Raw genomic sequence first — 12,500 nt, forward strand, 5'->3', positions numbered from 1 at the left:
CGGACATCAGGATCGCAGAGAAGTACTGCAAGAAGTTCAAGTCCAGAGTGGACGGGAAGACGTACCAGGTGGTCCTCCAGAACCGCATAAACCCGGAGAAAAGGAAGTCGTGCCAGAGGCAAGACGTCTGGGTGGTGTACATCCCCGAGGACAGCAGCGACGTGAGGGTGAGGGCCATCGTGCAGGAGTCCATCCGCCCGTACGGGCTGCTGCTGAAGCAGGTGTGATGCAGCTGGAACGACCTGCCGTCACTTCAGCTTCACGATTTTCACATTGTTAACAAAAAACTGAGAACATGCTTCAAATTCCCAACGGTGGGACTAATAAAGGTATCTTATCTTATGCTTGCTCCGCGCTCGTGGCAGGACGAGCTCCTGAAAGCTCTTTATTGGGAGGGTGTGGGATAATAAACCAGTATCGTCTCTTTATCCTCACAGTTTAGTAAAAGTACGGCCGTCTGATCAAACCTCGCTGAACCGCGCTGCCTTTCAGTCTCCTCACAGCTCCAATCACAACATTAGATCCAAACCACCCATGAATAAGCCTTCATCTCAAACACAGGAGGAGGGACGCGTGCAGCGCGGTTAGCGGCGTCCTGCCTCACGCTGCGATCCTTTCGCTCGGTGTCAGAGTTGGAGGTCAGACCTCTGAGTCCCAAACTTCTTCACATTCCTAGTTTTTAAGCCTCGATAGTGAGGCGGGGTCAGAGGGCAGACCCCGTCAGTCACAGGTGAGCGCACACCGGCTTTAAGATTTTACTAATTAAACTTCACGTTGTTATTTTTAATAAGACTTGAACCTAATGAGCTCAGGATAACTTGCTCGCTGCAGTCTAAGAGACGATAGATCGTTATTGTCACAGTTACCATGAAACACTGACAGCTGCTGCCCCCTGCTGGTCCCAGCAACCACTGCAGGCTTCAGAGCTACATCCAGGTGTGTTTCCAGTACAGGCTGAGGGTCGTCTGCAGAGACGCTGAAAGTGGCGTTAGATTGAATTCTCGTCCTGTTTTCCTTCCTGTCTGATCAGCAGCACTGGATCCACTCTTTTCTTTGATGATCAGAGAAGGAGATGATTTTGCTTCAGTCTTGTTCTTATTTGAAAAGGTTGCTGTGAGGTGTGACGCCACAGGTCTGATGTTTTTCATGGCATCGTTTCAAATGTAAGAATGGAAATGATAAAGAATCTCTTATATTTAGCTTGTGCGGGGTCTCCACGCTGCCACCAGCTGTGAGAACAGATGTTTTCCTTGTACATGTGAATTTGATTTGCTTGAATGGAATTAAACAGAGCGCACTCATCTGTGTGTGAAGCCTCTTTTTATGATATTTATAAATCTGAAAACCAGGGGTGTCAAACATAAGGGCCGGGGCCCAGAATCGGCCTGGCAAAGACGCCAGTCCGGCCCCCTGGAGGGTCTGGAAACGTGAAAAATGATTAACTGAAGTTTAACAGCTTTCCCTTTAAATAAAGAGACCCACACTCGTGGATCCTTCCAGAACAAAAGTGTTTGTTTGACCGAGCTGGTAAAACCTGTTCACGCAGGACGCTGTCACCGCGATCACACACCTGACCTACACAGCTGCCACACATCATTTTCATTTTTAAGCTTCAGTTAGGTTTCATTCTGCAGGATTTGTTATTAGCTCTCCATCTGCATCCTAATCAGAACCACTGTGACGGTGTTAGCGTGACATTTAAACACTACATTTGTGTCAGTACTGCAAACACCTGTGGAAGCATCGTGTTTGTCAGACTCCACAGACTCGTGTCCCGACATACAACAAACCTGTAATATTCATATACGCACCTTTGAACATAGACAGGAAGTTAGACTCACATCACATCATGAATGAAGGGGCTTCATTACCGCACGCTGTTGATATGTTTGTTCATTACCTGCAGACTCAGTGTGAACTGTTTTATGGGCAGAGTGCTGTAACTCCTGCCCACCACCAGAGGGCAGCGCGGCTCCAAGTAAAAGTGCAACAATCCCACCTGAACTTTGACCTCAGATAAACTGAGCTTGACAAACGTGCCACGGCTGAGCTGAGGAAGCATTATGGGACACGTGAAACACACCTGACCACAGGTAGCATCCAGCCACGCAGACGAAGCAGAAGGCGAGCAGCGTAGGCAGAAGGCAGAGCCCCAGACTCAAACACGGCTGCCTCATCCGGTCTGTGGACGACCGCCCGGCACCTCCTGCAAACACACAATCACACACACCATCATTTATTCTGCTTCTTTTCACATCGTTGTGCCAGCCGTATAAACCCACACACCGGCTCCCTGTGTGGGTTTGAAAGGTTTCACACTGGTTACAGGAAACTCATAACTGGAGGAAAAATGAGCTGCGGCGGTGCCGTGGGGGCGGAGACTCGTCTTTACAGGTCAGCGGGAAATCCTAAAGAGGCCTTGGTGGTGTTTCATAGAGAGAACATTAAAGCTTCTCCTGTGATAAAACCAACCACGAGTGACGCTCAGCTGAGCGCCCGACTATCAAGAGACAATACATAAAAATATATCAAACTCAAAACAATTAAATACGTAAAAACTCAGATCAATAGAATAAAAATAGAATATAACATGTACTTTTATTTCCAGTACATCCTGATGTGACGTCTCACTGCAGTTTCTTTCACAACTTCGTTCCAACGACACAAACTATTAAAGGTGTCAGCACGCACACGGAAACCGTCGTGTGTTCAGCTGCTCGGCTGCAGACGCGTGGACGCGCGGTGACAAGATTCAGGGGGGGTGACGACTCACCCCACTCGTTTTTCCACACGTGTGTGACGTGTAGCATGTTTGTCACAAAATGTCCGTTCATGGAACGCAGAGAGCCCCGGGGCCCCCGAGGGGCCCCCTGCCTCCGTTCTGCTGTGGGGGGCAGCTTGCTGTCCCATCAGCTGATCAACAACACAAACATCCTAGAACAGAAATCCTACTGCACCTTTCAAACTTTGTCAACATCAAGTTTTCTTCTGATCCACGCGGCAAAAAACTGCTGCAGTTTGTTTATTTCGAGTAAAATCGGTGCGTTCGTGGTCGGAAACAAGTCTGCGTCTTTGAACATGTCCACATTTCCACTTTTAGACACAGGAACGGTCCCCGCCTTCTTCACAAGTCAAACGTTTGTGCTGGTTTGTGATGAACGAGCTTTTATTTATGCAGTTATTGGAAACTTGAGCCTCGACAGTTTCACGTCTTTAGCTGCTCTGAGAGGAAACGTGCCAGCATTGATCTGATGGTTCGGTTTTTCTGAATGCAAACTGTAGTTTATTGGAAGTATTAAAAATAGTTAAAGTTAACCCCGTTTGTTACTTTAAGAGTGTGATCATGATGAAAACTATCCAGCACTGGTTTATGTTTCACAACATTTTCACAGTAAAGAAACAGGCTGGGTGACTTTGGATAGAAACTTTTGTTAGTGTCTTTAAAACACAATCAGCACACATGCAGCGCACACATGCAGCGCACACATGCAGCGCACACATGCAGCGCACACGTTTCACATCGATTTTGTTTGATCTGAAGAAGGTGGGGGCAGAGTGCAGCACAGGTCCACAGACCCGGAGGATCGATGCCGAGAACTGAAGCTCGCTGCAGCCTAACGAGTGACTGAGACACAGAGACGCCGACTGACGGAAAAACTCAGTGAAGACAAAAGAAGTTTGTGATCTAATCCCCAGCTGTGAACGCAGCCCGGACAGCTGCACATGCTGCAAACAGAAACATCCAGCTGCAGCTCCATAAGAGATCAGGAGGTCACGTCTCCAGAGCATAACGCTTACTGACTGGCGCCACCTACAGGTCCACGCTTGATATCCCCTCCTGTGAGCCAGAAGTCATACAGAACGTCTGCTTCCTGGGAAGTGTTCATAAATCGTTTTAAAGAAAGAATCCACGGTCACGGCCTCACTTTCATGTTCCACTGATCTGTTTCCATAGTCATCCTCAACTCAGCATGTAAACATTTATGATCAAATACTCTCAAAACTGTTTTAGAAAATCCAGAAAATGATTTTAAATCTTACAGCCTCCTGACCAAGCCTGACAGCCTGGACCAGCAGGCAGAGCAACACGAACATCTGAAAAAGGAAATGTTAGATCTTCATCGTGTATCGTGAAATGTTCCTGCTGTTTAAAAAGTTTCTGAGCTCAGCTCGAGCTGACAGCAGAAACGTCTGATCGTCTTACCGTCCACAGTCAGCTGAATTCCTCTGTTAACGTGCATCTTATCTGCAAACCTCCCGATGCAGAAGTACAGCCCAGCATCCTCCTCCTCCACCTCCTGGATCTCCAGGCTGACCAGGCCGGTCTGCAGCGTCCCGTCACACTTCATGCGATGGTTGTTTGTGTGATGGTCAGTGGTGTCCGGCCCGTTGAACTTCCCCTCTTTAACAGTTAACAGAGGCAGCAGCTGCTCTGAGCGCAGCAGGTACCAGGTGATCTCATATTTGTGCGTCATGTTACAGAGTAGAGAGACGTTGTGGCCCACCGGCACCACCTGGGTGGAGCTGTGAACAGGTGAGGCTGAAGCCAGGTGACATCCCGCAGCACCTGAGGAGTGAGCACAGGTCAGGACTGCGTGCAGCCGAAGGCTCCTTCATATCACAGAAAACACAACAGGTCACAGGTGTGCACTCCACAGCTCGATAGAGCTCACAGTTCCTGCTTCATGGTTTTCCACAGAGAAATCATTTCCCCATTAATACTGTTAAGTTTACTGCACATGCTCACAATGAGTCAGGCTGAGGGTCGACATGGAAACTGCTGCGACTGCTGTGCACACCCACAGCTTTAGAAATCTTTTTTATTACAAAAACATTTTTTGTCAGACTAAAATTGATCTGAAGTTATATTATCAGACAGAAAATAACCGTCCAGCCACTAAAGATGTACCCATTACTCCAGATAAACAGGTTTCGTTATAAAAATAATAATATGGATAATATAAAATAATAAAAATAAAAAGCACAATTTTTCATAATTCACAAAGTCTCATCAGCAGCTTTAAGCCACGAAAAGATGCTGAATGATGCTGTTAATGTCCAATAAAACATCAGTGACTTTAAATACGAAAATCCATCAAAGTCTGAAATGCTGCCCAACAAAAACTAAAGTGGAAACAGAAACAAACATTCATAGAAATAATTTATCACAAAATAAAAACAAGAAGACTGCAGACACAAGTATTAGTATGACTTTCTTAATATTACTATAACAATAATAATTATACATATTTTCAGTACCTTATTATCATTAATATGAGCATACTTTCCTTTAGAACCTCGAGGATGGCTTTGTTTGTTTATCTGTTTATCAATCTACATTCATCTATACATTCATCTATACATTTATATAAAACACCCAGCACGCCCCTGCGGGCGGTTTATCCTTCAAGCTCGGGTCCTCTACCAGAGGCCTGGGAGCTTGAGGGTCCTGCGCAGTACTTGTAACTGTCCTCTATGTCTGCAATGTTGCCTTCTGGTAGTTCAATCCCCTCAGTTCTGACTACCTTCCCTCTCTTTGTTACCATCCGACTACACTTCTCCAGTCCGAACGACATTCCAATGTCATTGCTGTATAGCCTGGTAGTGTATATATATATATATATATATATATATATATATATATATATATATATAGTGATATTGTAAATTATAATTTACAATATCACAATAGTTAGATTTACAATGTCTAACTATAGTTTAAGATTTTTTTCAATGCTAAAATCTGAAAAAAAAAAAAAAAATCAAAAACACCATCAGGTTATCGAACACTGGGCGACAACAGGATGATTAATCCAGAGAAATGAAAACAGATCCCCTTCCAACATACCCGAGTCTTATATTATTATTGTTGTTGTTGTTGTTGTTGTTGTTGTTGTTGTTGTTGTTGGACAAAGCCTTAAAAAGAACAAGAGCAAATCTGAAACTTGTGAAACTTGTAATTTCTCGGTAAAGAGAAGTGAAAGAAAAACGCGTCCAGCTACAGGGAGGGGTGAGTCCCAGGACACCCAGCAGGCCTCGGGTCTGCACCGGGGTCAGGGACCGAGGTCAGCCTGCAACACTCTGCCCCCTCAGTGTGGGGCGTGTCCCGACTTTCACTGGTCACTTGAACGTAAACACGCGATCATCATGAGACAAACTAACGAGCAGAAACACAACAAACACCTGCAGGAGACCCGGATCCCTCGGGCCCTGGAAGGTCTGCATTCTGAGCCGGAGACTCACTGACACACCCAGGAATTCTATAACGAGCCTGAAATCCCGCAGCCATTCTGAGAGGGAGTCCTGAAATAAAAACAAACATAAATAAAATAAAACTCACACAGAACGGTCAGGATCCACGTGACACCCGCCATCATTTAAATACAGATCAGTTTTCTCCAGGTGTGCTGCACGAGCTGTCTGCAGCGCGAGGAGCTGACGCTCACAGACACACAGACAGACACACAGACTGACACACAGACTGACGGCGCAAAGTGTTTTAATGTGGGACGGGGAAGTGAGCGGGACTTGACTGAGCAGCAGCAGAGACCACCAACACTGCTGCTGGAGCGCTAAAAGGAAGGCACGCGCTGTTCCCGCGAACTCACGCCGAGGCGTCAGCAGCTTCACGCGCTCCGCTCAGCTGAGCCGGTAAGTTTCGTTTCTGCAGAGCTCCGCGCCGCAGCTCACGGTTGCTTCAAAATAAAAGCCCAGTGATAATATGAATCGGATAATCTTCTTTTCTCCGCTTTTTACAACGTTTTTCACAAAATGTGAACTAGCAGCGACAATGCTATAATGATGATGATGATGATGGTGATGAAGAACGGCACTCGTCGGCACTGAATTTGATTCCGTGCTTTTAATTTGACAGGTTCGCAGGAAATCGAAACTCACGCGCTGGGTTGATAAGCTGTCAGAGGAGCCGAGAGTAAACAGAGTGGAGAAACCGCACGCGGGGGACGGAGAAGAAGACTGAGCAGAGTTTCCACGAACCGGACATCATGAAGACGGTCACCGAGCGGCTCCGGTACGACACACTGCACTTCCGGTCTGAGCAACAGCTGCTCCTGTTTATTTTATTATTTATTTAATTTAATTTTTATTCAGCAAACATGCAGGGTAATATCTAAACATGTTATTCGGATATGAAAGGTGGGAGTGAATTCAGACTGGGTTTAAGGGGCATTCTGCAGGAGAAATAACCATAAATATGATTATTATTATTGTTGTTGTTATTATTATTATTACTATTATTATTAATGATGATGATGATGCTGCGGACCTGCAGGGCGGGACCTGCAGGGAGATCGCGGCGCATGGCAGTTTCGTTACTGAGGAAACGAGTCCGTGGGTAGAAATGAAACTTTGCCTGGATCATGTGGAAGCTGAGTTTCGTTTCTGAGCGCTGGTCAGAGTTAAGTTTCACTGCAGCTCACAGGCAGGACCGCTACAAACAGCTGGCTGGACAGATTCCACATGATAGGCGTTATAAGACAGGAAGCTATGGCACGTGGACTTCTCTCTAATGTGTTTCTAGTGTGTTTCTAATGACCATTTAAGGTGAATAAAGAGAGCCTCATGAATAATTCTGTAATATACTTACATATCTTTATTATTGCTAATATATATTGTAATATATCTATATCACTAAAGCACTTCTGGATGGATGCAAACTGCATTTCGTTGCCCTGTACCTGTGCATGTGCAATGACAATACAGTTGAATTCTATTCTATTCTATAAGCTGATCGTCTAACCCCGTTATGACGTATTTTCTTGTGTTTCTTTAGGTTTTTCATACTCATACTGTGTCTCCACACCGGAGCTTTAGTTGGTGAGTATCAGCGTCACACTCTGAGGTCAGAACTGGTCAATCCCACGTCCCTGTTCACAGGATGTTCTTGCTGTGTTTCTTTCTGCAGACTCCTCTTCTCTTTCCTCCGCCATGCTGTCCATCTCCTACATGGCGGGGGACCAGGCGATCCTTCCCTGCAGCTGGAAGTCCCACCTGGGTGAGGCGGCTCTGCCCGTCTGCCACGTCCAGTGGATGACCCTGTCCGACACGGTGTTCGAACAGCGCGGGGACGAGAAGTGGCAGGCGCCGGAGTTTGAGGGCCGGGTGAGGGTGCCCGAGGAGAAGCTGGGGTCGGGGAATTGTTCCCTGATCATCAGCGACGTTCAGCTCGGAGACACGGGGCGCTACGACAGCTTCATGGTGGTGGACGGAAAGAGGTCTGCAAGAACTCGGGTCTTCATTCAGGGCGTCAGGCTGCTTGTGGGCGGTTAGTGTTTGACATCGTCTCCTTGGAGGCTGGACAGTCTCCTTCTGATGTCGTTCCTGGAGTATTTCATCTGTTCATTGATGGCTCTTTTGTTTCAGATCATAAATCCTCTCAGTTCCATCAGCCGGGCGAGGACATGGTCCTGCAGCTCTACACCCGTCACTCAGTCAGAGTGGTCTTCCAGGCCAGGTGAGCTGCTCACCTGCCGACAGGTGGAGACGCTGGTGGTGGATTTGTTCATCTCCCACCCTCACGCTTCCTCCCCTCAGCTCTTTATTTCCCCCGCTGACGTAAAAGCTCGCCTACTGCTTAATAAAACGACAGTTTGTGTCTCGAATCAAAGGCTGCTGGCTGCTCTGACTCATCCTGTAATTGGTGCTGACAGAGACAGAATGTGGCGTTTGGGGAAAATGATTCGTGCAAAGCAGAAACTTTCACGGCAGACAGATTTCATTTTGGGATAAACCCACAGATGTGCTGCTGCACAGAGCATGCACTGCGCCAGGATGCAAGGGGAGGGCGGGGGAGATCTTCTTACAGGGAGGCAGACGTTTGTGGCTCTGTGGGCAGACTGATCGCGTTGCTGTTGCTTGTGCACTCTGAGGACGACGCGGTGTTTTTGTTCTGACAGCATTTACATTCTCCACAGAAACGACTCGGCGTGGTCGGACCTGTGGATGAGGGGCGATAACAACAGTCAGCGCCTGGAGAAACACCTGCTGCTCGAGCAACTGACGGTGAAGAGGTTAAAACCATCAGATGAAGGAATCTACAAAGTCCTGGACCAACATGGCCTCGCCGTCAGCACCGTGCAGCTCTCTGTGGATGGTGAGCCTATCGATTGATCTTAAATGGGATTACCTAGATTACTTTAAATGAGTTAGTACTGCAGGTTGTACTCCTGAGAGTCGCTGAGTGCACGTCGTATGGACAAAAGCACTGACAGGAGCTGCTCGGCTGCGGAAACTCAAACCGGGAAGCTCTTGTGTGTGAACGCCACAGGGCGTTTTGTCCACACGGTGAATCTGAGCACCAGCGCCGTCTACGATTAAGAGCGCTCGACACCGAAGCGTGGGAACGCTCCGCTTTGCCGCAAACGGAGAATTAAATTACAAACTTAAAACAGGAAATGGTTTTTTTGGACCGCGTCGGCGTTTCTGCTGAAGAACCAGAAATAGAGAAAGTTGAGCCCCGAGCGTCCAACAGAGTCAGCTGACGACACAGAATAACTGAAGCCGTTTAACCTGTGCTTTTACTGGAACTATCGTGTGCATCATCATCACATCTACCTGTCTGTCCCACAGCACAAGCCCGTCCTGACCGGAGAGTCCAGGAGAAGCTGGAGTACGTTCCCACAGGTGAGGAAAGCACCTGCATGGTGCCCATGAATCAGGGTCTGCATCTGAAGAGTGATTTTTAAGGACATTAAATTAAAAAACCCTCTGTGTTCCCACTTTGATGTCTTTCCAGATGTTGCTGCCAAAAGCAGCTGTTCAGCTCTTCTCACCCTGGCGGTTCTCGTCCTGAGTTTCCAAACTCTTCAGCTTCTCTGAGTTTCCTCTGCACGAGCTGCACACGTGACTCTCCTGCACATTACAGGCAGCAGATGGTGACAGTTCACCAGTTTGAGAGCTGTGAATCTAAAGTGTGTGTGTGTGTGCGTGCGTGCGTGCGTGCGCGTGTGTGTGTGTTCATTGTTTCTTGTGACCCTCAATCATCGGCCGGCTTCTTAGAAACGCAGCCGCGGCTCAGACTGCGACGCAGGTTTGTTCTTAGGTGTAGATTGACACTACGATGGATGGAAACCTGCAGCCTGCCTCTGTTTGTTCACTTCTAAATAAGCCGCGCTCCGATCCTGATAAGGCGTCATTTACAAAAGGCACCTTTTAGGTTGCCAGATTTGAGAAGATCCTCCTCCATCATGACTCTTTGCCTTTTTAGCTCTTTATTTCATTATGGAGACCCCTGCAGTGAAGTGATCACCTCTGTGCTAGAGAAGCACCAGACCTCGTCACCACGGAAACCACTGCCGATCCAACGGAGACACAGATGGAACGGTTTCACTCATTTTCCGAGCGAAATGAGTGAAAGATTCAAAACAACGTCAACGAATCAGAGAAACTCTGACCTGTTTCACCAAAACTTCTCCGCACAAAACAGTCAAACAGCTCAGTGTGAACGTCTGCATCTGCAGATCCCATTAGTAATGATAGCACCACCACATAGACTGTAAAAGTCCTCGGAGCTCTAAAACACTCAGAAGACGAGCAGAAAATGACCTGAAACGTTTATGTTTGGGTCTCCTTCACTGACCGTGGGAAATCAGCACTTTCCTGCCCAGGGGTCAGAGTTTATTGGGGGGGGGGAATCACCGTGATAAAGAGGTAAATGAATGAGGCAAAGTGTGATGACGGAGGGCGGAGCACATCAGCAGCTCATTAACCTTTTGGAAATGGTGCCTTATGAGGAAGTGACTGCTCCGGCCGAGGATTTCAACAGTTAAGAATGTAAAGAGAGATATATGTAATATATACGATATATTTTGTTAAATGTACTAAATGGACAAAAAGCACTGTCAGATTCATCTATGTGTGAAGAGTGTCTGCGCACAAAGGGCGGAGCCACTGCAGATCAGTCAGTCAGACAAATCCAGAGAAGATGAAAACGTTTTCAATGAAAGTATTACGTTTAGAATAAAACTCGTTACATTTGCAACAAAACTCTTTTTTTAAATCGCTCGTTGCCCCGTGTCCAACATCACCATGGCAACAAAGACGCCGCCCGCTGTGGATGAACAGATCAGCTGGTGTTTCGGGCTCAGGGGCGTCTGTGGTGTGCTGAGCTTCGTCCAGCCTCATCGTTTTCCACTAAGAAACACTTCTAATGATTTTTCATAATTTCAAGTTCTTTTAATCTTCTTTAGCCTTTTCTCGTCACTTCTCTGCACTTAGAAGCCTTTATCGATGTGGTCGCTGTAGCTTTGGGTCGTCGCTTTAAACAGTCTTTGATTCTGTATCCAGTCAGACGCAGTTAAATCAAACGATGTCCGAGAGCTTCAGTTATCGGTCTGGTCGCACCGCGGTGCGTTTGAGGACGCTGTGGTATTTGCTGTGTTGTGGTGTTGGTGACATTCAGACTGCTTTCCATGAACTATAATCATTTAAATTATTACGATGATCTTTGTGAATAACAACAATAAATAAAGCGCACAGACAGACTGGTGTTGTACTCTCATTGTTAGACTTCACACAGATTCACATCAATAACACGACACACTGTCTGCAGGAGGATCCTCATCTCCTCACCAACAAATCTATTAAAACACTCTCCTGCTCACACACGGTCAGAGAACCACATGTGGATTCATCCGCCACTGAAAATAGTTCCCATAAAACCGCACCATTCCCCAGATTGTACAGCATATAACGAGATCGTGTTAGCGTGATGGATCACTTCTATGAAACACCGTCAGCGCTGATGTTTTCAGACTGTAGATGAAAGATGGAGTGGGATCATGTGACGAAGCTTAAATATGATTGTTGTATCAAAGCATGGAGCCACAGCACAAGCAAACACGGTGCACAGGTCCAGTTAGCAGCTGCCTGTCAGTCAAAGAGGCCACGCCCCTATCAATTACAGTTTAAACAGGTGAGTTAGAAAATACAGTTGTAAACCTGTAACACGGTGCTCACTGCTGGGAGTCGGCCTCTGGTGGTCGTGGGAGGAACTGCAGTGTTTCAGAGCTCCACACTGGCTGGAGGCTGAGACTGAACTAAGCAGACCTGCTAATCTAGTTTAAATGTCGTTTTTCTAATGAAGCTGGTGGGCGGAGCCTCACAGAGACGGTGGGCGGAGCGAGACGGTTTGAGTCTAAACACTGGACCTGCTGAACAAACATTTTGTCCTTTCAGCGTCAGTCTCAGTAACGTGTTCCACAGACGTGCTCCCGTCTGATTAGAGCAGCGAGCCAATCAAAACAGCTGATAGATTATTGATCATCTCACAAACTGAAGCTCAGTTACTGAAAGCTGCACGGCCTTCATCGCTTCTATCGGGGATCATCATTTTATTCTTCATTCAATGTGATTATTAGACATTCATTTACATTAGGTTGAATTAGCATTTAATTGGAAGTTTTGCTGTTGCTGTAACAGAAGCCAAAGAACCCTGCACACCCCCACAGTCACTGTAGAGCCAGGAGGGCCAAACGTTTCCC

At 46.8% G+C, this 12,500-nt stretch overlaps 4 protein-coding genes across 6 annotated transcripts in view; 2 read left to right on the forward strand and 2 right to left on the reverse strand.

Moving 5' to 3' along the window:
- LOC309698598 (uncharacterized protein) overlaps positions 1-1,301 on the forward strand; it is a 5,125-nt gene extending 3,824 nt beyond the window's left edge. Inside the window, exon 2 of the mRNA XM_082521149.1 lies at positions 1-1,301. This exon is cut by the window's left edge and continues 277 nt beyond it. Within this exon, the coding sequence (XP_082377275.1) occupies positions 1-227 (227 nt within the window). The 3' untranslated portion in view covers positions 228-1,301.
- The window catches only part of LOC309698599 (uncharacterized protein), an 11,468-nt gene extending 5,041 nt beyond the window's left edge, over positions 1-6,427 (reverse strand). The window contains exons 1-3 of the mRNA XM_082521150.1: positions 6,341-6,427; positions 4,205-4,567; positions 2,084-2,206 (exon numbers count right to left, since the gene is read on the reverse strand). Of these exons, the coding sequence (XP_082377276.1) occupies positions 2,084-2,206; positions 4,205-4,567; positions 6,341-6,377 (523 nt within the window). The 5' untranslated portion in view covers positions 6,378-6,427. The remainder of the gene's footprint in view (positions 1-2,083; positions 2,207-4,204; positions 4,568-6,340) is intronic.
- Positions 6,428-6,509: 82 nt separating this feature from the next.
- igldcp (Ig-like domain-containing protein) lies at positions 6,510-11,499 on the forward strand. 2 transcript variants are annotated; one of them, XM_082521147.1, is made up of 8 exons: positions 6,510-6,651; positions 6,875-7,051; positions 7,793-7,836; positions 7,925-8,284; positions 8,383-8,473; positions 8,934-9,112; positions 9,589-9,642; positions 9,755-11,499. In XM_082521147.1, exons 2-8 carry the CDS (start codon positions 7,005-7,007, stop codon positions 9,835-9,837), a joined length of 858 nt encoding a protein of 285 aa, XP_082377273.1. In that variant the 5' UTR covers positions 6,510-6,651; positions 6,875-7,004; the 3' UTR covers positions 9,838-11,499. The 2 variants fall into 2 exon arrangements, with proteins under 2 accessions (XP_082377273.1, XP_082377274.1); XM_082521148.1 differs by having other exon boundaries at positions 6,875-7,030.
- Positions 11,500-11,502: 3 nt separating this feature from the next.
- vps52 (VPS52 subunit of GARP complex) overlaps positions 11,503-12,500 on the reverse strand; it is a 12,340-nt gene continuing 11,342 nt past the window's right edge. For both annotated transcript variants that reach the window (XM_082521124.1, XM_082521123.1), the window contains exon 20: positions 11,503-12,500. This exon is cut by the window's right edge and continues 406 nt beyond it. The gene's annotated coding sequence lies outside the window, so the exon portion shown is untranslated.

Source organism: Aulonocara stuartgranti (genome assembly GCF_965226115.1).
Source record: "Aulonocara stuartgranti genome assembly, chromosome: 22".
NCBI classification, from domain to species: Eukaryota; Metazoa; Chordata; class Actinopteri; order Cichliformes; family Cichlidae; genus Aulonocara; species Aulonocara stuartgranti.